General features: G+C 43.8%; 2 protein-coding genes across 2 annotated transcripts in view; one reads left to right on the forward strand and one right to left on the reverse strand.

The window, feature by feature from the left end:
- Positions 1-19,889, forward strand: part of TCTN1 (tectonic family member 1) — a 31,360-nt gene extending 11,471 nt beyond the window's left edge. The window contains exons 3-15 of the mRNA XM_052654654.1: positions 165-295; positions 1,389-1,534; positions 3,871-3,958; positions 5,517-5,626; positions 7,098-7,118; positions 11,263-11,406; positions 11,943-12,068; positions 12,464-12,549; positions 13,185-13,325; positions 16,018-16,180; positions 18,230-18,355; positions 18,790-18,934; positions 19,801-19,889. Coding sequence (XP_052510614.1) covers positions 165-295; positions 1,389-1,534; positions 3,871-3,958; positions 5,517-5,626; positions 7,098-7,118; positions 11,263-11,406; positions 11,943-12,068; positions 12,464-12,549; positions 13,185-13,325; positions 16,018-16,180; positions 18,230-18,355; positions 18,790-18,933 — 1,426 coding nt within the window. The 3' untranslated portion in view covers position 18,934; positions 19,801-19,889. The remainder of the gene's footprint in view (positions 1-164; positions 296-1,388; positions 1,535-3,870; positions 3,959-5,516; positions 5,627-7,097; positions 7,119-11,262; positions 11,407-11,942; positions 12,069-12,463; positions 12,550-13,184; positions 13,326-16,017; positions 16,181-18,229; positions 18,356-18,789; positions 18,935-19,800) is intronic.
- A 104-nt stretch (positions 19,890-19,993) lies between these two features.
- The window catches only part of HVCN1 (hydrogen voltage gated channel 1), a 31,032-nt gene continuing 25,308 nt past the window's right edge, over positions 19,994-25,717 (reverse strand). The window contains exons 5-7 of the mRNA XM_052654655.1: positions 22,770-23,001; positions 20,575-20,687; positions 19,994-20,245 (exon numbers count right to left, since the gene is read on the reverse strand). Coding sequence (XP_052510615.1) covers positions 20,180-20,245; positions 20,575-20,687; positions 22,770-23,001 — 411 coding nt within the window. The 3' untranslated portion in view covers positions 19,994-20,179. The remainder of the gene's footprint in view (positions 20,246-20,574; positions 20,688-22,769; positions 23,002-25,717) is intronic.

Below are 25,717 nucleotides of genomic sequence, written 5' to 3' on the forward strand. Positions count from 1 at the left end.
GTAAAAGTGGATTCAATTCTAACATCACACTTTCATAAATAGCCTCCATGTAGTTGTTAACTTAGTGCAGTGCAAGCATCTGACAGCTCTAAAATAGTCTTGCTAAGATTGTGTGCTTGTGCCTTAAAACTTTGTCTTATTACTATCTTTTTTTTAATTTTCAGGGGTGATAGTCACTTTTGTAGTCAAAAAGCAGCTGTCTATTCATTGAATTTAACAGCAGACCCACCTCAGAGAGTATTTAAACTTGTCGACCAGATCAACCCATCTATTTTCTGTGTTCATATTACAAACTGTAAGTATTTGATATTGGTATACTGTGTGAAACTCTGGAAAGTTTTTTCTTTTAAAAGTTGTTTTATGGGAAAATGTCACATCAAATTAGATTTAAAGCAGTTATTCTATGGTTTGGCTAGAGGTTATCCTGAGGCCATTCCACAGACAACTGCAAGTAACTTTATAAACCTGTGGCTATGCACATTTTCTTTAATTGTGCTTTTGTAGTTGTCTTTTGAAATCTCGTGCTTAATTCTCATATTTTATTTCAAAGGTGTTTATAAAATGTAGACATGCCTAAGAATCTAGATTTATTTGTGTGTGTGTGTGTGTGTGTGTGTGCGTGCATTTTCTCCTGATTTAATGGTTGAGAGTCAGGTTCAGCTTTGGTTTCAATTTCCTTTTTTCTCTTTTATTTTTACTAAGGGTATTTGCATGAAAACAGGATCTTTATTTTTATCTGAGCATTTAGCTCAATTAGATGTCTAGTTCCAAAGTATAAAACAGTATCAAGATCAGAGACACATTCATGGTTTTATCAATTAAGCTTTATCATCTTTTCCGAATGTCTTTATATTTTGGTTTTGTCCCCTTGCACTTAAAAATTTAGGTGGATGCTCTGTGGTTTGTAATCTGCAGTAATGGCTGGTCAGTCACTGTAACAGGCCCAGTGAACATAACCAGCCTGTTCCCTCCTCCTCCCACTTCTCATGCACAGAGCGCATCATCGTCCTGGGCTTCGGAGGTGGCTGTGTGAGGGTAGAAACAGGATCTTTCATTCCCCTAGCCATCTGGAGAGAGTTGCCCCTGAGAGGTTTATGCAGTTTATGAGTCCATGGACTGGAGAAAGAGATTGATTGTTATTGGCTTCTGTTGTGCTGTTTACCTGCAGGCCTTAGAAACTCTTGCTTCCACAGTAGAGAAAGAGGCCATGCCTGGGGAGTCTGTTTAATAAGATTCCAGAAATCTTGGGGGAAGTGAATATTTAGGGACATTTAAATTTTTACAGCAGCCTTACTGCTACTGAAGATTGTTTCCTAAATACTATGTACACTGTATATGCTATACATATTATATTTTATACTGATTTAAAATACTTTTTCTAAAAACAGATAAACCTGCATTATCCTTTATTAATCCAGAAGTGACTGATGAAAGCAGTTTTGATAAATTGATGAAAGCACCTGATGGTTTTTCACTGAATGCAGAATCAGATGTTTCAACCAGACTGGGTGCTCCCCAAACTGCAAAATATGAGGTGAGCCAGGGACTTAAGTCCACTCATCCCATCATAAATATCTTGTCTTTATAAGTATGTTCCCAGTAAGCTAGCTTCCCTGAGACACAGAATTGATATTATAAACCAGGAAACAATGTTTATGCCTGTAGATCAAAAATCATGAAAATTAAAATTGAGTAGTTGAATTTGAACATAGAGTTTTGAGGCATATATTCTCTGGTAAGCTTTCATTTATCTCTGCAGAATTTTTTCTTCTCTACCTCAAAAGATGCAGCCAAGTGGTTGAGAGATGCTGCTGGAAACAGAGTGGATGGGCTGGAGGCAGGCGCCTCTTCTCAGAGTTGTGTGTAGTTTTACAGACTTTGGGAAGATGTGTGGTATTTGTTATCCATCCCTCCGTAAGCCTTTAAATATGTTGTGTGTTAAATTTGACTAAATGTCATAATTTTTGGAAGCATCTTTTTAAAAGAGAAGTATAAAACAACCTGTGCTAGTTCTAAAAGGTGAAGGTATAGAAGCACAGAAGTAAAAATGGAAAGGTCCCCATCTCCGATTAAAACCAAAGCACACTGCAAGGAAATTCCCTGGTGGGCCAGTGGTTGAGTCTCAACGTTTCCACTGCAGATGGCCCAAGTTCAGTCCTTGGTTGGGCAAATAAGATCCTATAAACCATGTGCTGCTAAGTCACTTCAGTCATGTCCGACTCTGTGCGACCCCGTAGACGGTAGCCCATCAGGCTCCCCTGTCCCTGGGATTCTCCAGGCAAGAACACTGGAGTGGGTTGCCATTTCCTTTTCCAGTGCATGAAAGTGAAAAGTGAAAGGGAAGTCTCTCAGTCGTGTCCGACTCTTAGCGACCCCATAGACTACAGCCCACCAGGCTCCTCCGCCCATGGGATTTTCCTTGGCCAAAAACAAATAAACAGTGTACACTGAAAATCACTGTTAACAGATGGGTGTATATTCCCGGTTTTTTAGTGCATCTACTAAAATATACATATAATATTGCACAGAAATGAAATTTCTAGTTATCCACATTGTGCTATAAATTTCCTTTTTTATTCACGATCAATTTTATGCATCTTCCCATGTCACTATAAAAGTGGCCATTTCTGGAGCATTTCCCACCTGCCAGGCACTGGGCAGAGCTCTTCAGACATCACTGTACACAACCCTGGGAAGGATACTTCACTTTAAGTGAAGTCCCCATTTAAGTGTTGAGGAAAACATAGGTATAGGAAGGAGCTAGTGTTGGAGCTGCATTTTACTGATACAGAGTATTCCTTCCAGGGATGTGTCATTATTTATTACTGAGCCATTCCACTATCTAATAGACATTCATTTCAAGTTTTTGCTATTATAACTAATCCACAATAAAAATTCTTATAGATATTTTTTTGTCTGATTAAATCCATAAGTATGTTCCTATAAATGGGTTAACTTAGTAAAAAAACAAAGCTGTGGTACATATACACAATGGAGTATTACTCAGCCGTTAAAAAGAACTCATTTGAATCAGTTCTGATGAGATGGATGAAACTGGAGCCGATTATACAGAGTGAAGTAAGCCATAAAGAAAAACACCAATACAGTATACTAACACATACATATGGAATTTAGAAAGATGGCAATGACGATCCTGTATGCAAGACAGGAAAAAAGACACAGATGTGTATAACGGACTTTTGGACTCAGAGGGAGAGGGAGAGGGTGGGATGATTTGGGAGAATGGCATTCTAACATGTATACTATCATGTAAGAATTGAATCGCCAGTCTATGTCTGACGCAGGATACAGCATGCTTGGGGCTGGTGCATGGGGATGACCCACAGAGATGTTATGGGGAGGGAGGTGGGAGGGGGGTTCATGACTGGGAACACATGTAAGAATTAAAGATTTTAAAATTAAAAAAATAAAAAACTAAAAAAAAAATTTAAAAAATGCTTTCATGCTCATTAAAAAAAAAAAAAAAAAAAGAATGGAAATTTAAAATACCAATACCAGCTTGCCCTCCAGAAAGACTGCAGGAGTTTATTCTCTCAGCTCTAGTGAAGGAAAGGGCTTGTTCCCTGCTTGCTGGCACCTGTGTCAGCCTTTTAGATAACATTCCAGTGGGATAGAAGTAGAATAGCCTAGAATAAAAAAGCCTGCAAATTCTGTAACATGCATACACAGAAACACACAGCCTTAAAAGGTAAAGGGTGGGGCAGCTAGAGGTTTGCTCCCCGCAGGCAGGGACCACATCTGTTTTTTAATCATCCCTGCAGTGCTGCTCATCACGTAGTAGCTGTGTAGTGAGTGTTGAACGGATGCCTTAGTAGCACCCTGACAGCTGTTGGTTGTTCTGTTTTGCAGTATGGGGTTCATCTGCAGACTTCAGATTCTTTTTTGAGATTTCCATCTCCCCTTACATCATCTCTGTGCACTGATAATAACCCTGCAGGTAAGAGAGTGGGCATTTTTCTTTTTCTCTGCAAACAGAGTTTGCTCTTAGTTTAAATTTATAGCAATCATAATAAACAAACTTTGTAACTAGAAACAGAGTCTTAGAGTTGAAAGACACTTCAGAGATTGTATAGTTCAGTCCCTCCCCCTCACCCCTGCCCAGTGCCAGAATCTAATCTTTTCTGCCACCTGTGGTCGCTGCTTGAGCATTCGTAGTGATGGGGACTCACTACCTGTAACCAGCCCACTCAGTTCTTTAACTCTTGAGGTGTTGGAAGGTTCTTTTCTTTTGTCACTGGAGCAAAAGTTTGTCAATAGCTAACATTGATTAACTGTGTTCTGGGTGTTGTGTTAAGCGCTTGCATGTGTTTTCCCATTGATCCTCACGATGATCCTCTCAGGGAGGGTTATCTTCATTTTTTGTTGAGGAAACTGAGAAAATGAGATCAATTTCTTACTCAGGCAGTGGTGAAGCAGGGATGCAACCCACGCAGCTGCCTCCCATGGGTCCTGCTTCTCCTTCAGGAGCATCGTAGACTCTGGAGTAACCGCTCTTGGCAGCAGAAGGCAGTAGGCCTGGCTCTCCCATCCTTAGCCAGCCTCACTATACAGAAGCCCGCTAAGCTGTGGATGATAGCGTGTGGTCTAAGGAAGCAACACTTGCTACATGAAGAAAAATGTGTTCTGTTGAAGAGGCTTAACCTTGCTCACACAGTAGGAGCAGTGTAATTTAGAACCAAACTGAGTTACCATTTCCACCTAATGGATTGCAAAGCGTAAAGAAATTTAATGCTGTGGAGAAGTAGGTGCTTGTTTATATCGCTGGTGGGACTGAAAATTGGTACAGCCTTGGTGAAGGGCACTTGGGCAACGTACATCAAAATTGCAGACAGATATGCCCTTTAACTTAGCTGCTCTACTTCTAGAAGTTGGTCCTACAGAAGCTCTGGCCCACATGCAAAATGGCAGATTGCAGCATTGTTAGAGCAAAACTGGAGACAACTGCTATGAGTGGGGAACTGGTTGGATAGATTATGGTGTGTCTGTAATAGAATACGAGTTATCCCTAAAAAGGGGAGGAGGAAGCTCTTCACATTGAGATAGACTGAACTCCAAGATGCCTTGCTCAGTGAAAAAGACAAAGGGCAGAATATATGTTGTGAGTTTGTTTCCAAAAGGGGAAAGAAATACTTAAAAAAAAAGTGTGTGTGTATACAGACACAGACACAGACACACACACACACTTTCTGAAAATATCATAGGATATTTCCAGAAAGATACACAAGAAACTTCATGCAGACTCTCTCTGGGGAAGGGGACTGGTGGTTGCTGGGGGTTAGGGGTTGGAGGAAGACAACTCCTCAAATCTTTTTCTGAATTTTGAATCATGTGACTGTGTTACATATTTGAAAAATAATTTTTTATACTCTATCTGAAGCATAATTGTATACATGTTATCACTTTGCAGTTTTACTTAGATTACAATTTCTTAGTTAGAAATTTTTCTTCTTTTTAATTTTTTTTTCCTTTTCCCTTGGGAATGTTATGATTTCCAGCATTTCTGGTTAACCAAGCTGTTAAGTGCACCAGGAGGATAAATCTGGAATATTGTGAAGAAATGGAAACCCTGAGCATGGCTTATTACAGCAGCCCTAGAATTTTGAGGGTAAGAATTATTTTGAGGTAAAACTTGATTCATTGGGTTTATTTTCTGTTCTTTGTGCCCTTTTAAAATATGACAAGTAGACAATCGTTTCAGTACATGATTGACACTCAGAATTTTTCTTCTCCAGTTCTTTGGTGTACTGATACCAAAGATATTGAAATAATCACTTAAAATAATTTTTATTTTTATATAGTTAGCTCATAATTTGCTTTCATTTTTTTCTTTTTTGCATTCATTCATTTTGATGGTAACCACTAAGGTCTATCTCCTGAATTAAAAAAAAAAACCTTTATTAATAACCAAAACTTTCAGAATTATAAAAACATCTAATGATGTCTGTCACAGAAATGATCATACTAGCACCAAAAAGTTATATTTCTGATGGGCAGATAAATACCCAGGAAAGGACAGGAGATAGGTTTGCTGGAGAAAGAGAAGCAGCCCTTTATTCCTGGTTGTGGTGACTGAAGCCTGAACTGAATAGATGGGAGAGGCCACTGGCCCACTTGGTGGGTGACATGGAGGGTCGCAAGGGGAGAAGACATTTTTCAGTGATTAAAAATCATATGATATTGTGAAAGCCGCCCCCATCCCCTTCTGATTTCCTTCTCCTGAGAGGGGAGTGTGGTGATGGTGGCAGGGGGTGAGGGGTTCCATGGCATCTGTATTCATTTGAACTTCACTTTTCAGAATCAAGTTTAATCTTTTCCTCTTCCCACCCTTTCCCTCTTTCTTTCCTTGAAGTCAGCCATCTACGCCTGTGAATTCTTCCAGTTCATGTGACCCCTAGCAGTTGTCCTGTAAACAGTCTCCCAGGCATGCAGGCACAATTCTCTTTCATCTCAGAGCCCCTACCCCGAGACATGTCTACTCAACCCCTTCCCCAAAAGCTCCCATTGGCCTAATAGGGCCTCTTGTGGTTGGAGACGTGGGATTGGGGGTGTAGGGACAGGAATGGAGGGTGGCAGAGCCCTTCAGGAAGAGAGCCCCGGCCATGCTGGTGAGTCAGGAGCCTGGCCTCCAGGGGGCTCGGGCTAGAGACAGGAAGACCAGGAGACTGTGGAGCCACCTGGGCAGGCAATGGTGTCCTTCCCATGAGGACAGGCACAGCACAAGTGACCAGAAGGAGGGGAGCTTGTCTTCTCTACAGTGTTATGTCACCGATGGTAATGTGAAAAATAACGGATAATTACACTGGAGCATGGAGGCTTCCTGAGACACTCTCTGTTGGGCTGTGTTATTGAGCTCCCAGTCTGAAGGAAATGAATATAGAAGGAAAATGTAAAGTTACCTCTCTTATGATGATACAGATACAAAAATATCTGGGTGGCAAGCCTTGATTAAGGAAATTCTGTTTTTCTCTTTGAGAAGTCTTTAATAAGAGGAATATGCCCTTTAATGCACCATCTGAAAAAGCAACAACAGTGCTTCTTTTTGTTGTACATAACAAAATTTGTTCTTTTTTATCTAGGTGCCTGGTTCAGGAATAGAGGTAAGAATACATAATGGACTTATTGTCTTACTTTAGAGCCCTTTGAAATGAATACACTTACAGCTGGAAGGGTACCTTACTGCCAGTAACAAAAACATTTGCCAAAAAGCAAGCAGAAATGAAATAGGGAAATTCCTTAGGTAGACCATTCTTTTATTATCACAAAAGGGTCAGACTTTCCAATTCCTTTAGTTTTTGTAGTCCACACTTGTTCATGTTTAAATGGCCTAGGTGTCTTGACTGACAAGGGGTGTGATTGGCCTCTGTGCCTTCTGGGCATCCCTTGATATCTTCTTGGCCTCTTGTCATGAGGGCTGGCTAGCTCCCAGGATGCTGTCTGTCCAGTGTAGAAGATAGAAAGAAATCTTGTGCCTAGTGAACGTACACACCTGTGTAGGAGATGAGCAGTCAGTATAGCTTCCAGGGTTGAGTTGCAGGCAGGTTCTAGTCAAAGCCACGGCCCCAGCCGATGGCCCTGGAGAGCCGTGGTCAGGAGGCTGCGGTCTCTTTGCAGCAATGTCAGAGAGAAAGATGATGGGGTTGTTCTTGTTCTTGGGGTTGTACCCTGCTCCTCCCTGTGAATACCACAGTCCCCAAGGAGGCCAAAGCGTTGCCCTTGGCTCCCAGAGCCTGTGGAATTGGTTGGCCTTGGTTCAAAACTCAGCTTTGCTGTTATTTTCTCATATGACACCTGCCTCAGTCTCCCCAGTTACAAGTGGGTGGATGGTAGTGTCTGCCCCAGAGGCTTGATGTAAGGCTGGAGGGAGAGAACGCGCATAATGTGAGGTCCGGCTCTGGGTAAGGCGTCTGTTGCGCAGGAAGCTCTGCGGACCATGGTACCTGCTGTGACTGAGTTCATTACACCTCTGGACACAAACTTGTGAGGTAGACGTTTGGAAAGGGATAGTCGTCTGACCTTGGACTCCACACTACTGTGTGTGGCCCTGGATCTCCTCATCTGTGAAGGTGCTTTCAAACTTACTTTAGTTACAGTGCTTCTTCAAGTGAAATCTTAAGCAGAGCCTACCTAGTATGTAATACGATTGAATCCAAAGCCCCTGGTTGGAGCAGAGGTGGGTCAGAAACCCTTTACCTGCCCCACTTCCCCATTTTTCTCCTTTCTGGTCCCTTGTGAAGAACACTACAGCTCCCAGGGACCCAGTTTGAGAATCATGTAATAGACTAGCTCTCAAATACCTCTGATCACTAAGAAAGTACTTTTTAAGAAGTTATTTATATTTAAAAATTTTTGGCTGTGCTGGGTCCTCATTGCCTTACATGGGCTTTCTCTAGTTGCAGCAAGCAGGAGCTACTCTCTAGTTGTGGTGTGGAGGGCTTCTCACTGCAGTGGCTTCTTGTGGCTCCTGGGCTCTAGAGCACGGGCCCAAGGGTTGCAGTACATGGGCTTAGTTGCCCCATGGCATGTGGAATCTTCCTGGACCAGCGACTGAACCCGTGTTTTCTGTATTGGCAGGCGGATTCTGCCAGGGAAGTCCTAAAAAGTGCATTTATTATACCATTCAAAGTTGAACTGTCTCTGGGGGCAGCTGCCCTGTCCACCATACAGTGCTGGTACTAGGGGGTACCTGGAAGGTACTGGGCCCTTCATGTGTTGGGTGTTAATTGAATGACTAAGGACTGGCTCAGTCAAGTAGGGAAGACCTATTGTGAGGAATAATGGGACTTTACTCAAAGGCACGTGCTGTGTGCCAAGTGCTGCCCCACGTGCCCTGTGTGTCTGCAGTCCTTTGGTTGTCCCAGTGATCCCAGGAGGCAGGTCCTGTTGTTGGCACTGTCTGGCACGTGGGTCACAGAGAGATGAATTAGTTTGCCCGAGGCTACACAGCGGGGGAGTACAGAGCTGGGATAAGAAGCCACGCTATCTGGCTCCAGAGACATTATTCTTAGCGATGACTGGACCAGCTCTACCGTGTGCCAAGCCCCAAGTTAAAAGTTTCTCACACATTCTTTTTTTGTATCCTGTGGCCACGCAGTTAAGCCACAGCAGTCTGGGACTTCCAGCTCCGATCTCTGTGGCATCAAAGCTCCGAAGGACGTCACCTAATATCATGGATGTGTCTAATTTTTTTTTTTTTTAATGCAGCTTCCAAAGTCTGTTAGAGGATCAGGAATATAAAAGTTGGATCCAGTCTTCCCACTAATCAAAGCTCATTGTGACTGCTTGGAATTGTTGTCAGTATTTGTTGAACCATCAACAAAAGATTGTCATGGCCCTGTAGTTTTGTTGCTAAGTGGGCTTTAGTTCTTTGCCAGTGGTTAGTTTGGGAATGGGATATGATTGAATAGGACATTCAGGAAACCAGAGCAGCCCTCCCATTTTTGTTCTCATGACTGAATGCATGGTGACAGCCTCGCGCAGTTCTTGCCGCTTACACTCTTCTCTCAGTCTTTACAAAGCTAGTTTAAACCGAGCCCTTCGCTTTCTGCCAGTCACACCCACATTCCACGGGGATGGCACTTGCTTGGCCTTCCAAGGTGTGCGCTTGCTTGGAACACAGTATATCATTGCTGAATCAGGGCATTTCAGATAAAGGAATCCAGGGTTATCTTTTGATGACTTTCTTAAGAGCTAATTACCCTATAGCTAATTAACCGGTGGTGTGGAACTCCTGTTATTCAGAGGACTTTCTTTGTGGTGACTGGAGTTGCCAACCTGCAACTCTGTCACATGACAGCTCACCTTTGCTTTTGAACAATATCATGTTCTTGTATTAGAGGTTTGACTGTCAAGGGACAGTTGCAGCTCTTCTTGGTCATGGGAACAGAGACATAAGAACTACCTGTTTATCTATAAAATGACAGCTTAAATAACTTAGTAATTTTGAATTATAATCAGCATAGTACATGGTTGAGGGCAAAGTTCAAAGCAATATAAACAAATGGACGCAAGTTAGGTTCCCTCCTAAACAGTGGTTTCTAAGAGCAGAGATTTAGAGCAAACGTCAGACTTGTCTCGTGATACAAAGAGGCCAAAATATCCAGAGGTTCAAGCCATTGAAAGGGTTGCTTGGTGCTCCATCACTCCACTGGCGATGGCCTAAGTGAAAAATGTCCTTTAGTAGCGTTCATCTAACCAGGGTTTCTTGATTCTGCTTAAAAAAGTTGTTTCTGTTTTTCTTCCTCATGACCCCACCACGAGTATGTGTGTGTATAAGGGTGTGTGTAGAAGTTGTGTATAAACTGGGTCAAGCATATATTCAGAGAGGTGGTGGGGGTTTAGGAGGATGGATTCTGGGACTCTGTGAAGAATGTGTACATGCGTGTAGAGAGCAAGTGCATCTATCAGTAGGAGCTGTGGTTGGAGGCGAGAGTGTACGTGTGCCTTTGATGGCATGATGGGAGGTGTGGTGTGTGTTTGGGATATAATTCACTTACCATAAAACTTACCATTTTAAAGTGTACAATTTAATGGGTTTTGGTATATTAGCAAGGTTATGCAGTCATCACCATTATCTAATTCCAGAACATTCTCACCACCCCGGAAAGAAACCCTGTGCTCTTTAGCTATCACTCTTCATTCTACCCCAGCCTTCTCCCCCTGCCCCTGGCAACCACTGTTTGTACTTTCTGTCTCTATGGATTTGCCTGTTCTGGACATTTCATACAGATGGGATCATACAATACGTGGTCCTTTGTATCTGGCTTCTTTCACTTAGCACCGTGTTCTCAGGATTCATCTATGTTGTTGCATGTGTTAGTGCGTCATTCCTTTTTATGGGTGATTTTTTTTATGGACAATATCCTTTTGTAGGGCTAGATCACCTTTTATTTGTTCATTCATCAGTTGATGGACATTGGGGTTATTTTCAGTTTGGGGCTGTTATGAATGCTGCTGTGAACATTTGTGTGCATGTTTTTGTGTGAACGTTTTCAGGGGTAATCACTTAACATTTTGGTTACATCCATCTCAGATATTTTCTATGTGAATGTGTGCATGTATTTACATATAAATAAATATTTGTGTTTTTGCAAGTGTGGAATTCTAGTATGCATATTGTTCTATACCGTGCTTTTCCCTCCTTGGCAGTGTATCTGGAGGTATGTTTCAAGTTTTACACTATTTTTACCCATTAACTTCCTCTGTTCAGGTGTGTGTTTGGTAACCCAGGACTTCACTTTGCAGGTCCCTATCACAGTTCAGTCCATCGTCATTCGATCTCTAAATAAAACACTAACCCGACTGGAAGACACGGAAATACTGAGGGTATCAAAGCAGGGTGTTGTTGAGGCGGGACATATTGAAATCTGCACTAACGTCGTTCTTGAGGTAGGCACCCAGTTTGGCTTTGAAAGTTCACTGTCTGTGGCCGGCTCAAGCCAGGTGTGGTCCTGAGAGGTAACTGGCCACCCTCTGGCCCATCCGATGGTATTGCTTTTCTTGTCTTGGCCTCCTGCTTGCCTTTATTCTGTCTCATCAGAGGTTACTTCTTTGTCCCTGAAGTAATCACATGTGATTTTCTCCACAAACCTCATAACTTAGAAGCATACATCATAATTTGTTGCTATTGCTGTTGTTTTAACACATTTATCTGCAGAGATAGGCTGCTTACATTCTGCTCAGGCCAGCTGACTTGTACCTTCTATGATTGGGCATGGAAAGGCTCAGATGCCCCTGTCAGTGGGGGCTGGTGCTGAGCTCATACCTTCCATAATCTGGTTGGACAGGAGAGACATGCTTCTCTCTCTGCATGAGAAGTGGGAAGGGATAGCCTCCTAGATGTATATTTTTTTAATGTGAGTTGTTAATACAGCTATGGAAACATATTGGGAACAGATGTATCTGAAATATCCTTTTGTTTTTAGGTGACATACAGCCTCACATATACAGACGCAGGTGAGGTAATAAAAGCTGATCTCTTTCTTCTTCTGGGAGCAGTGAGCAGTGCAATGGTTCCACTCCAGCAAAAGTTTGAAATTTATTTTATTCAGGTAAGTTTGATCAGTTTTCATATAAGTATCAATAATTGCCAAGTATAAAGAAATCATGAATTAGTAAAAAAAAATCTCAAATTAGAAGTATTACTACAACCATTTGTTTGGAACAAAGGGCTCACGTGTAGCCTGTGGAAGCTTGTCACAAAATCCAGCCAGAGTCCTTGTGTCTTTTCCACTTGGGAGTAAGCTTCTCCTCCCTGTGAGCTTGTTCTTATACAGCATGATGTACGCCTACACTCCAGAGATATATTTATAGTTCTGAGTAGGGGGAGAAATTCTTTCATTGGCTGGTAATCCCAGATTTCATTATGAAAACCATTTCATTTTCCCTCTGCCATTTCCTTATTAAAATGAGAATTACTTGGGGGCATTTCTGCACTCTCTTTCAGCAAAACACAAAGCCAGTTCCTCTAAGTGGAAACCCTGGTTATGTGGTGGGGCTCCCGTTAGTTGCCGGATTCCAGCCTCAGAAGGGGTATCCTTTTTGGATCTATAGAGAAGCTTCATTTCCCTGTCCGTGCATGTGGGCTGCACTTCTCCTGATTGCTGAGGGTCCTGGAGGAGAGGGCTGGAGAGGCTGGTCTCGGCCAGAGCTGCCTTCAGGGGGCTTGGCCCGCACAGCAGGCAGGGCTGTGTGGAGCCTGATGGGGTGGGACAGCGTGGCCCAGGGGACTGGCAGTGTCTTACAGTGCAAGCCTTCAGAGAGAAGGGTTGACAGACGTTTAGAGGTATTTGATTTTACGCTTAAACTGAGACTGTTAAATTAGTGGTTTTGAAAATGTGGAATTAATTTTGAAGGGCCAGTTTCTGAGAATTTTTCTTCTGAGGCTCTCCTAATCAAGGAAAACAGTTACAACTATTTTTCCTTCTCCTGGGAAATAACTGTCAAAATCCCCAAGGCCTAGGGAAGGGGTATTTGGGTCTCACTCAGATCTCGTCAAAGAAGGCAATGGCACCCCACTCCAGTAGTCTTCCCTGGAAAATCCCATGGACGGAGGAGCCTGGAAGGCTACAGTCCATGGGATCTCTGAGGGTGTCACACACACGTGACACCATCTCCTAAGGATCTGCTGCTTCAGTACCGGGCAACTCCCTTAACCTTCTGTGAATGTCTGGGATCATTCAGACCACGAATAGATATGGACAATTTACTCTTCTTCGTAGCACAACTGAGCAAGACTGCTTAGCAGTAGAGGGGATCCGGGCCCCGGTATTATTTGGTTACAACATGCAGTCTGGCTGTAAACTCAGGTAAGAGAGTAACTTGCTTCTGTTGGAGCCTATTTTCATTGATCAAAAAAACCATGAAAACATTCTTACTCTTCCCATTGTTTTCCCTGTGTTCTCCCACTGTACCTTTATATATATATATATATATATATATATATATATAATTTTTATTGGAGTATAGTTGATTTACAATGTTGTGTTAGTTTCAGGTATACAGCAAAGTGAGTCATTATACATATATCCCATCTTTTTAATTTTCCCATATAGGTCATTACAGAGTATTGATTAGAATTCCCTGTGCTATACAGTAGGTCCTTGTTAGTTATCTAGCCCTTCTCATTTTAATCAAAACTCTGCATCAGCGGACAAGCTCATTAGCATATTATTAGTGGGTAGCAGCAATAGTAACAATAATTTATTTTACAATGATGTGGTTTCTGGTTTTCTAATTTTAATTCTCATAACCATAAACTATTTGTCATGATTCAAAGGAAAATTGTTAAAACGCTTTTTGCTTATCAGATATGGCAGAGTAAAAATATCAAGGCTTTGTATGTTTTATCTTTTTATTGTCAAACATAATGTAAAATGTTCAACAGCTCTGTATGGCTTGTTCTAAAGACAGCACTTCTTAACCTTCATTTTCCCTATCCCAGAATCCCAGAGGCAATCACTTTCAACTCTTATGGTTGAGTTTTTGAAAATTTGTCCCCAAATTTTTAAATAACCCATATATAATGCTTCTTCATTTTTCTGGTTTTATGACTTTTGTTTTTATTTTTTTATTCAGGTATAAAGTTGATTTATAGTGTTTCAGGTGTAAAGCAAAGTTATTCAGTTATATTCTTTTCAGATTCTTTTCCATTATACGTTATTATCAGAGAAAGCAATGGCACCCCTACTCCAGTACTCTTGCCTGGAAAATCCCATGGACGGTGGAGCCTGGTAGGCTGCAGTCCATGGGGTCGCTAAGAGTCAGACACAACTGAGCGACTTCACTTTCACTTTCCACTTTCATGCATTGGAGAAGGCAATGGCAGCCCACTCCAGTGTTCTTGCCTGGAGAATCCCAGGGATGGGGGAGCCTGGTGGGCTGCCGTCTATGGGGTCGCACAGAGTCAGACACGACTGAAGCGACTTAGCAGCAGCAGCAACAGCAAATCCTTGTTTATTTTCTTATGACTATTAATTTGAGTTCCCATTATGGGAGATGAAGATTTGGCTCTTTCTCTTTTGGTCCCCTACCCCACAAGCGACTTGCTTCCCATCCTTATATCTCCCCAGGGTATCTACATCATTATTTTGGTTAGACCAGAATTCACCATTTACATTATTCTGATCGTGTTAGATTAGCATTTCTGAAAGGAGGTTCTGTGGGGATACATTTCTATAATGTCAGCAGGGGTAAGTCTGTGGTTTAATATTTTGGGAAACACCAAATTAAAGTTCAAAACATGATTCCTTACTAAGTAAGCACTTCTCAGAGTCTTTAGTAATGTCACTGTACTTCAGCGGGGACATGGGTATGTAATATTTCTCAAATGTTTGGCCATGGAACCCTTCTTGTACAGAGCTTCTCCATGGAATATAGTTTGGGAAACTTTGTTTTGGATTCATCTCCCTGGCTAACCAAAATTTCACAAAGTGAGAGACACTTTAACTTCAAATAATCCCCTTTTTGGAGAGTGAGAAAAGAAACTAGAGAGAATATGTGTATTGTTGAGGAATGTAAAAATAAAAAAAAAACACTGCAGGTACAGTATTCTGTAATCAGAGATATTATGGGTACTAACACTGTTCTTGATGAAAGTGATAGAGGAGAGTGAAAAAGTTGGCTTAAAGCTCAACATTCAGAAAACTAAGATGGCATCCGGTCCCATCACTGCATGGCAAATAGATGGGGAAACAGTGGAAACAGTGTCAGACTTTATTTTTGGGGGCTCCAAAATCACTGCAGATGGTGATTGCAGCCATGAAAGTAAAGGATGCCTACTCCTTGGAAGGAAAGTTATGACCAACCTAGATAGCATATTGAAAAGCAGAGATATTACTTTGCCAATAAAGGTCCGTCTAGTCAAGGCTATGGTTTTTCCAGTGGTCATGTATGGATGTGAGAGTTGGACTGTGATGAAAGCTGAGCACCGAAGAATTGATGCTTTTGAACTGTGGTGTTGGAGAAGACTCTTGAGAGTCCCTTGGACTGCAAGGAGATCCAACCAGTCCATCCTAAAGGAGATCAGTCCTGGGTGTTCTTTGGAAGGACTGATGCTTAAGCTGAAACTCCAATACTTTGGCCACTTCATGTGAAGAGTTGACTCATTGGAAAAGACCCTGATGCTGGGAGGGATTGGGGGCAGGAGGAGAAGGGGACAACCGAGGATGAGATGGCTGGATGGCATCACTGACTCGATGGACATGAGTTTGAGTGAACTCTGGGAGTTGGTGATGGACAGGGAGGCCTGGCGTGCTGTGATTCATGAGGTCGCAAAGAGTCAGACACGACTGAGCGACTGAACTGAACACTGTATTAAAGTGAGGTATTTGGCAGATGTAACATAAAGATGTCTAATACCTGAGACAGATGCCCTCGTTTCTTATTTTTAGTACTTTTTTGTGCTAGAGAAATGTCATAATTAAACATGACCTTGACATTTATTAAGGAAAAACTGTAGGTTTGAACAATCACCTCATTTGACCTCATTCTTCCCAAAAGACTGACCAAAGCTCTCACATGTCAGCTGGTGGCGCAGAAGATGAAGAGCCTGCTAAAGGGTCAGGGCTTCCCAGACTATGTGGCCCCTTTTGGAAATTCCCAGGCCCAGGATGTGCTGGACTGGGTGCCCGTCTATTTCATCACCCAGACGTCACATGTGAAGGTAAAGGGGGAGAAGCTGAAGGCCGCTTGCTAGTGGTCTCCATCATGCACCTGCCCCTCTCACTGTGGGGAGACGGAGGCAGGGGGTACCTGTTAAGAGGGTGAGTGGCTGTGGGTGGGAGTTTGGACTTTGTTATCAGATGGGCCTGGATCTTGAATACTGATTTTGCCCCTAGTTAGCAGTGATTCAGCCAGCGATCTTACCGGTTTGAGCCTCTTTTTCCTCATAGCTGTATTACTGCCCTCAGGGCTTGTTGAGATTTAAAATCAGGTAATATTAATGGTGCCTAGTGGTCTCTCTATAGATGGGGACCACTACCAGTCACCATCCTATTCCTTGTTGGTGGTATGCAAGGTTTCTCTAGGTATCATGATATGATAGGTGAAGTGGACTGTTTCAGTAAGACTTCCTCCCATCTGCAGAGCTGTCCTATCCATTGTTCCCTGGTCTATAAAAGCACTCCACCCATGAGAGCTTTCAATTCTAAAGTTCCCAGAAGAGTTTAATGGAAATTGACATCCTACAAATAGGTTCCAGATCACATGTGGTTCTCCTGCCCACCTTTTTCTTTTGTCTCAGCAGTCAGAGTGTGGGCTGGCCCCGTCAGCGGAGGCGTGCTCTCCATCTTTATCCTTTAATTGCCCGGCTTTTTCATGTCACCGTTTCTTCAGGCCTCTCATTATCTGCTTAGCACATTTATAGCATGGGGACAATGGGGTGAGGACTAGCTTACTAGCTCCGATCCCACCATCCCCACTGAGTCCCCAGCAGAGACCCGTGTTTACTCAGTCCCTGCGATTCAGCTAAGTCTTGGCTCAGCTCTGCTGCCTCAGTGAACCAGGCAGTTTGCTCCCAGCTTCTTGCAGATGGGTTAAGATGTCCAGTTGTTACTTCTCCCTCAGAAGGGAAGACACAAGTTGTGGCGGGAGTGGCAGCAGCATGGACGCAAGCACTGTCGGGGTCTGTGCCAGTCGGGAGCTTAGAGGGCCCGGGGCAGGTTTCATCACAGCCTTCTAGGCAGAGCTGACACGAGGGCATCTGCTGGGCTCAGGTGACACCAGCTGCATGTTGCATCTTCTAATGACAGGATATTCTCAAGGATTTTTGAGCCTGCAAATTTCTTAAGAGACAGTGCTAAGCCAAGGCATTCCACCCTTGCCTTTTCAGCCGGCACCAAATTTAGCAGGTATGCTAGCTTTGCATGCCCTAAAGAAATTTATTTTTAAAAACTTTTCATTGTGGAAAAATTTCACACATACATAGACAAAAAGTAGAATACTCCAGTGGAATTCCATCTCCCTATCAGGCAGCTTTAACACATTTGCCAACTGAAGAAACTGTAAAGACAGGAAAGAGGTCTGGAAGGCCCCCTTCACATGTTCCCCTTAGGGCTGAGCGAACAAAGATCCTGGGGCAGAGGTCCCAGGCCCAGCTCCCAGTGTCCAGGCCTGCACTGGGCAGCTCCATTGTGGCACCAGTGCCCTCGACTGAGAGTGAGAGTTAACTTCTTTGAAAACTTAAGACAGCGCCTGTATACCCCGATGTAACATCTCAATTGCCAACCAGTGAAATCAGATAAGTGAAAAGAAAGGACTTGAATTTCCTCTAAGTACATTTTAACATGATATGCAGTCAAGTTTAATTTCTGACTTAATAATACTATATTCCCTTTCCTCCTCCCCCCATGCCAACTCCTTTCCTAAAGAATCTCTGAGGTAGATGTAAATGGGTGGGTGCAGTTAGACCTGTCGGCCCTGGAGGGTCCATAGTTGGGGGTACAACTCCCAGGTAATGCTGGTCTCTTTAGAAACAGGAAGGGCTGGAAGAATTATGCTTTAGGTGTTAAAATTTTTTTGGAGCATTGAGTACTTTTAAAATACATGCTGCTTCTAAGCTGTTTTTATCTGAACTTCCAGAGTCTATTCATTCTCTTGTTCAGAACATTTTGTAATATGGGAAACATTTTATAATTAAAACTCTGAACTGCAGATTAAGTTTGACTTAAGGTTGTATAATACTCAAATTGATTAATGGCATATTATTGTACAGGATTCCTGCCAGCTCCCAGTGGCTTTGATGGTAGAAGTGAAGTGGACTAAATACGGATCCTTATTGAACCCACAGGCCAAAATAGTCAATGTAACTGCAAATCTAATTTCATCTTCCCTTCCTGAGGTAGGCCTAATTTTAAAGATACAAGACTCAAGGCCAGAGAAAACTCAACTGTGATAGGTGAAATTTATTATTTTGTAAAAAATAATTAAAATTTAAACAATCTGGATTCTTAGAACAATCTAGCAGTCATCGTTTACTTAGAGGAAAAGCCTCCACTGAACAAAATGGTTTTGTTCACATTTGCATTCTTGTTTAGATTTGATCTTTAAAATTCTTGTCAGAATTGAGTTATGCATGACATCAGTGTGTGAGGGACAGCCTGAGTGAAAACTGTCTCTCCTCTGAGTTAGTGACTGATGAGCCCTCCATGTACCTATCAGATTCATGAACTGACAGCTATTAGGTGAGGAAGGGCATGGAAGCTTGTCCCATCTTTGTTATCCCGATAGCACACTGGAGGGCAGGGCTTGCATTATCCTGATTTTGTATTACAGACCAACTCAGGAAATGAAAGGACGATTCTTATTTCCACTGCGGTTACTTTTGTGGATGTGTCTGCCCCTGCAGAGGCAGGCTTCAGAGCTCGGCCAACCATCAACGCCAGGCTGCCCTTTAATTTCTTCTTCCCATTTGTTTGATGTAAGTCGTTAAATAAGGAAACTACACTGTATCTGCAGAATTCAGCACGTGTGGGGCCCACGGTCCCTCGGAGACATTCCACTTTATTATAATCCTTGAGATTGCCCCCAGACCAGCACACTTCCTCTCCACTCACTTCCCTCCTCTCGTCTCCCTTCGGGAATGTCCTAGTTGGTCTGACATTAGAAGGGGGCATCATCTGGTCTTAGCCAGTTCCAGTACTCTCAACACATAGGTCATATGTGGAAACCAAGTTGCACCTTTGAGAAGACACGAGGACAGACCTTCAAGTAGTGCAGGCGTTGAGGGTTTATCCAGTTTATTCATCCCCTGCTTTAAATGTGAGTTATTTTTAAAATATTATTTTTCATTCAGGTTTTCTTCCTTTTCAGGTCCTGCTGAAATGTGTACAAAAATAGCAAATTGTTTAAAATCATGCGAGTAGAGGACAAGGCCTCACAAGGGGATCTTCCCCCAAATGTCATGTTAATTACAGTGGCATCTTGGGTCTAATTGCCACTTCTGTACCAGGCACCGGAGCTAGCTTGCTCTGCAGTTAGTGGGCTGGTCTGGGATGCCACCAAGTGATTCCCAGCAGTTGAAGCTGGAAAGGATCTAGTAGGAGGGCCCGAGGGAAGGAGAGAGTTTATTTTATACATTAATTGTACAGTAACTGAGGAAAATGTTATCAGGTGGCAGAACTAGGTGGAGCCAGCTCAAAGCTGGAGGATGCAGAGGAGGGGGCTGGGTACTCGAGAATGGCCTCCTTGGGGGAAATTGTGGTTAGCTATTTAGAACAGCTTGGACATGTAAAAGACTTCTAGAATGTGCTGATAGCTAAGATAGCTTTCTTTTTTGTTTTTCAGAGTGCTCATATGAAAGGATGTACTGATCCCTCAATATACATGTGAAAAGTGAAAACTGTGCGTTTGATGAGATTAAATTTTATATACAGCTAGTAATTGTCCAGCTTGTTCATTTTCAAGCAAGAGTAAAGTGTTCCAACATGAGAAAAAATATAGTTTATGATACATTTGTTACACAGTGTGGGGTGGGACATTCTCAGTCACACCAAGGAAGAAATAGAGCCTCTAAAAGGCTGTGTCCCCCAGGATCCGAGCCGGCAGCAGTGAGGCAAAGCCATCAAACCAGAGCTCTCCCCGACATGGCCCCAGAGGGGTGGCTGTCTTCCTTGTCACAAGCCCATGAGGCAGGTCTTCCCTTTGAGCTGGAGAAGGTGTGCTTCTAGTTCACCTCCCCGAGAAATCCATGCTGTCTCAATAGCTTGTTAAGTCTCTCAATTTCTTGTTCCTGTTATTACAAAAGCAGATGAATAACCGAATTTACCTTCTGAGCCTCCCCAGGCACATACTGGGCCACAGAGCTGAATGAAAACCACACTCCTCATGGAAACCACTTAGTCGGGGCCCAACAGTGACAGCAGAGAGGAGAGACACTAGAGGAGGGGGTTTCCTGGCGAACCTGCAGGGGTGGAGGTAGTGCCTGAGCTGAATCTGAAAGGACAAGGACGCCTGACCCAGGGAAGGCAGGGCTCTGGGCTAACAGCCCCACGAGAGCAGAGGCCTGGCTGGGAGAGAACAATCTGTAAACAGAGGGTGTTTTCCCAAGTGCCTTCTTACCTTCTCAGAGCAGCTGAATTCAAGGTGCTGTATCTTGGTGGCCAGTTGTATGTTTATCTGTTTTAACCTTAACAGTTGCCGTTCTGAACGTGTCTTAACCGAGATAATTATCCCTGAAAAATAATGGTGAGGGTCTCCATGATACCAGTTTCTGATTTAACCACCTGGGAAAAAACCCTGTATTCCTTATAAATGTATACAGTTGGGAAGAGCAGTGACAAGTAAAACAATCATGGCTTAAAGGCATCATAACTAGGAGGGTCAGGTTTTTAATTTCTGAGCTACTCAGTACCCAGCTGAGACATACTTCTTCAGCTTGCCTGGTGTGAAAAATCCTTAAAAATAATCACTGACCAGATGAGGATTAAGCTCCTTAAGGGACCTTGTTCATAACAGTTCTGCTACTTAGCAGCAGTTGCTCAGGAGGCACTAAGTACAAGTCTGGAAATGCTCAAGCTTGGGGCTGTCACTCTCCCCACTTTCTGCCTCCAGGGCTATGGCCAGTTTAGTTGTCAGGCACTAACCTGAACCCTGGTTGGGGCAGGGCACCCTGATGCCCACACCACAGTGGGGACAGAGCTCCCCAATGCCCACAGCACAGTGGGGACAGAGCTCCCCAACGCCCACACCACAGTGGGGACAGAGCTCCCTGATGCCCACACCACAGTGGGGATGAGGCCTTAAAGCCTGTGCTGCAGTGGGGCTATTCTGCCCCCTTCCAAGTGTGAGTGACCGAGTCTGGACCATCACCCATGTATGTGGTGCCCACTAGGCCTGGAAGCAGCCATTCCTGGTTCACAGTGTTCCTGGCTGTCCCACCGAGTCTGGTTTAGCCTATGTTCGGTCATGCTGAAATCTGATAGCAGTGTAATAATGGGCAGTAGCTAGTCCTCCTACACCTCGCAGCCATTTTTTTTTTTTTTTAAGACAAAATGAACACTTTTCATAACAGTGTGATGTGAAGAGTGCTGGGTAGTAGCTGGTTCACGAGTCATTTATAGTCTGTCAGAGTCTAGCTACCTCACATAACCTTTGCACACAGTATGTTTCTGTCCAAAAAAAAAATCAGTCAGCATAAGCATCTTCCACATTATCCAAAAAGCTTCCTTTATTTCCTTTGACAGAACCCAAATAAATGTTCTTAATAGGCTTTACTCTAAATCACTAGATCTGAACTGGCAGGTTCCAAAGCCCACGTGCCCGACAGAGCCGCTGCACAGGCCCTTACCCTGCCGGGTGGCACCCAACACAGAAGGTGCCTTGGGACTCACTGCGCCAGGCAGGGGACAGGCCCGCCTCCAGCAGGCCTCACTGTTGCTCACTTGGTCTCCTGACAACCACCCACAGCCCATCGGCTTGGGCCCTAGTCCAGGGATTCCCAAACCTGCTGGACACCAATCACCTGGGAGTGCTTCACGAACAGACACCCTGCCTGGGCTCCTCCGCACCAGACTTGCCACTTAGAGCGCTGAGAGTGATTCTGATGTGGCAGGTCCACAGATGGGCATTCACTAACAGCTGAACCACTGACCAGTCACGGAGTCCACATCAAATCACAACACAAACAGCTGCTCTGAAACAGGCTCCCCACACCAGCAGGGAGTGTGTGAGGAACAGGACCTGTGCCTAAAATCCGAGAAAGTGGTGTTTTCCCCCAGCGTTTTCTCCAGAGCCAGAGTCTACAGCAGGCTGCCAGGTGTTATTTCCTCCCAGTGTCAACTTGGAAAACAACTACGGTTCTCAGAGCCTTCATCGTGCTCGCTCGTGTTGTGATTTTCTCCAAGCCAGCAGAATCTAATGTACAGTGTTTCTCAGCTTCCTTGCTCCCTTCCCTGATGGCTTCCCTCCCAGGGTGGGATGGGGTTTGATAAAACACTCTTCAGGAAACACCTCGTGAGAAACAAAAGTACTTTGGCAACAGATCAGGGATTGGTCTATAACCCTTTTTATTAACATCTTTCATTAATCATGAAAATAGAGCCTAAAGGAGAAGGGCCCTTCCTCTCAGAGCACATGTGCTGGTGTCCATTTGTAACCACAGAGGTGGCAGTGGGACACCAGAGCAGACCGTTTCATGTTTCTCTTGGCTGCCAGGAGAAGGACCGGGGGCTCTGCGCCCCTTCCAGGCTCTACCCACTGTCCCACCCCCCACCCCCCAAACCCAGCTCCCCGGCTCAGGCATGCAGGGGACATACCATTGATGATCCGGGCCACCCGCCACAGCCGGAGCAGGATCAGCAGTCCCAGAGCCTCGAATTCATGCTCCCGGAACAGGAGGACGATGTCGAGGATGAAGGAAATGACCACCACAATGGCGTCCAGGATCTCAAACTTGTGGTGAAAGAACTCCAAGCGGAAGACCAATATTTTAAAGAAAATCTCCGTCATGAAAAAGGTCAGTATAGCAAGGCTCATATAGTGGAACACCTGAAGGGGACAAGGAGACACATGAGTGTAGACACAGACTGATCACAGGCTGAGCTGGTTCACATGGATGAGCCAGCTTTGAATGTACCTGCCCAGTCACCAGAGAGAATCCATTCCCTTCACCAATCCCGCATTCCTGCCAGCACCAGGCACTGGTTTCAGGCTCCAACTGTAGCTGGGAACAGCACAGACATTGCTCCCTGCAGGGCAATGAGGCAATGGCAGAACTGAAAACATCCACCATGCCCTTTGGCCCAGCGGCTACGCTGCTAGGAATTTATCATACAGCTAAGTTCACATGGGCACAAAGACAGTAAGGATATTTACTGCAGCACTATTTACAGAACAGACGATTTTCTTCATTGTAGAACAACAGAAATGTTCTGTGGGGCCATGGGAAACCTTAAAAAAGAAGGGGTAGCTTTGCCGTTTAGAGCTAAGATAGCGCCTGGCGGAAGAGATGAGGTCATGGTGGAAGTTGTTTGTCAAAACTTTTGATTGGCTCTCTTGATTTCCGTGCACGTGGACAGCACGTGATCACCATAGACTCCTGTCACAATGAAGCACATGACGACTTGACCTTTAACATGATTGGTGCAACTATGGTATATTAAGATTTGACCTTTAATGTGATTGGTGCAACTATGGCATATTACGATTTGACCTTTAACATGATTGGTGCAACTATGGAAAGTCCCTCCCCAACCCCCCCTTGCTTGCCTATATAAACCAAGAGTTTGCGGCAATAAAGCAGAACTGCTTAGATGGAACCGTGTCGTGTGTGATCGTCTCTTGCTTGCGGAGGGGCTGGGTTGGCGGACAGCAGGGTCACATCTCCTCAGGACCCCTCGGCTTTGCTGAGGGAAGTTCCACTGCCTCTCTCTTTCTGCGGAGCGTCCCCCGCAATGTTCATTAGACTAGGGTCCTTTTAAAAGCATTTCGGTACCTCCTCGTGGAGTACTACACAGTTGTTCAAAAGACCAAGGCTGATCCGTAAGTATTTACTAGAAATGATCACCAAGGTGGATGGTAAATGAAGAGAGTTTCCAGATCTAGATTTATAAATACTAGTCTTCACTAAAATAACCATTTCCATTCTGGGGCAGGGAAAATATGAAGAGAGCTGAGACATCATCCTGGCCCAAAGAGGCTCACAGTGATCAAATCTGGGACCATTTGAAACTGAACACTGAAAAGAATGACTGTGTTCTTGTAATACACACTAAGAAAGGCAATGCCAAAGAATGCTCAAACTACCGCACAACTGCACTCATCTCACACGCTAGTAGACTAATGCTCAAAATTCTCCAAGACAGGCTTCAACAGTACACGAACTGTGAATTTCCAGATGATCAAGCTGGATCTAGAAAAGGCAGAGGAACCAGAGATCAAATTGCCAACATCCATTGGATCATTGAAAAAGCATGAAAGTTCCAGAAAAACATCTACTTCTGCTTTATTGACTATGCTAAAGCCTTTGACTGTGTGGATCACAACAAACTGGAAAATTCTTAGAGATGGGAATACAAGACCACCTGACCTGCCTCCTGAGATATCTGTATTCAGGTCAAGAAGCAATAGTTAGAACCTGACATGGAACAACAGACTGGTTCCAAATAGGAAAAGGAGTACATCAAGGCTGTATATCGTCACCCTGCTTATTCAACTTATACGCAGAGTGCATCATGCGAAATGCCGGGCTGGATGAAGCACAAGCTGGAATCAAGATTGCTGGGAGAAATATCAATAACCTCAGATATGCAGATGATACCACCCTTACAGCAGAAAGCGAAGAACTAAAGAACCTCTTGATGAAAGTGAAAGAGGAGAGTGAAAAAGTTGGCTTAAAGCTCAACATTCAGAAAACAAAGATCATGGCATCCGGTCCCATCACTTCATGGCAAATAGATGGGGAAACAATGGAAACAGTGGCTGACTTTATTTTTGGGGGCTCCAAAATCACTGCAGGTGGTGACTGTGGCCATGAAATTAAAAGACGCTTGCTCCTTGGAAGAAAAGCTATGACCAACCTAGACAGCATATTAAAAAGCAGAGACATTACTTTGCCAACAAAGATCTATCTCGTCAAAGCTATGGTTTTTCCAGTAGTCATGTAGGGATATGAGAGTTGGACTATAAAGAAAGCTGAACGCCAGAGAATTGATGCTTTTGAACTTTGTTGTTGGAGAAGACTCTTGAGAGTCTCTTGGACTGCAAGGAGATCCAACCAGTCCACCCTAAAGGAGATCAGTCCTGAGTATTCACTGGAAGGACTGATGCTGAAGCTGAAACTCCCAATATTTTGGCCACCTGATGCAAAAAGCTGACTTCATTTGAAAAGGCCCTGATGCTGGGAAAGGTTGAAGGCAGGAGGAGAAGGGGACGACAGAGGATGAGATGGTTGGGTGGCATCACTGACTCAATGGACAGAGTTTGAGTAAAGTCCGGGAGTTGGTGATGGATAGGGAAGCCTGGTGTGCTGCAGTCCATGGGGTTGCAGAGTCAGACAACATTGAGCAACTGAACTGAACTGATAAAAGGATACTGATTAGTCAATGTAGAAGGAAAGGCATTATTAGAAATCACCGGTTTACAAGCCAGTGTGTTCACAGACTCACACAATGATCATCAGTGGATGCCAACTGGGGAAGAAGTCTGTATGACATGAAAGTGTCTCCATGCGGATTATTTACGACTGCAAAGGGAAAAGTGCCCC

Source organism: Budorcas taxicolor, chromosome 17 (assembly GCF_023091745.1).
Source record: "Budorcas taxicolor isolate Tak-1 chromosome 17, Takin1.1, whole genome shotgun sequence".
Taxonomy (NCBI): Eukaryota; Metazoa; Chordata; class Mammalia; order Artiodactyla; family Bovidae; genus Budorcas; species Budorcas taxicolor.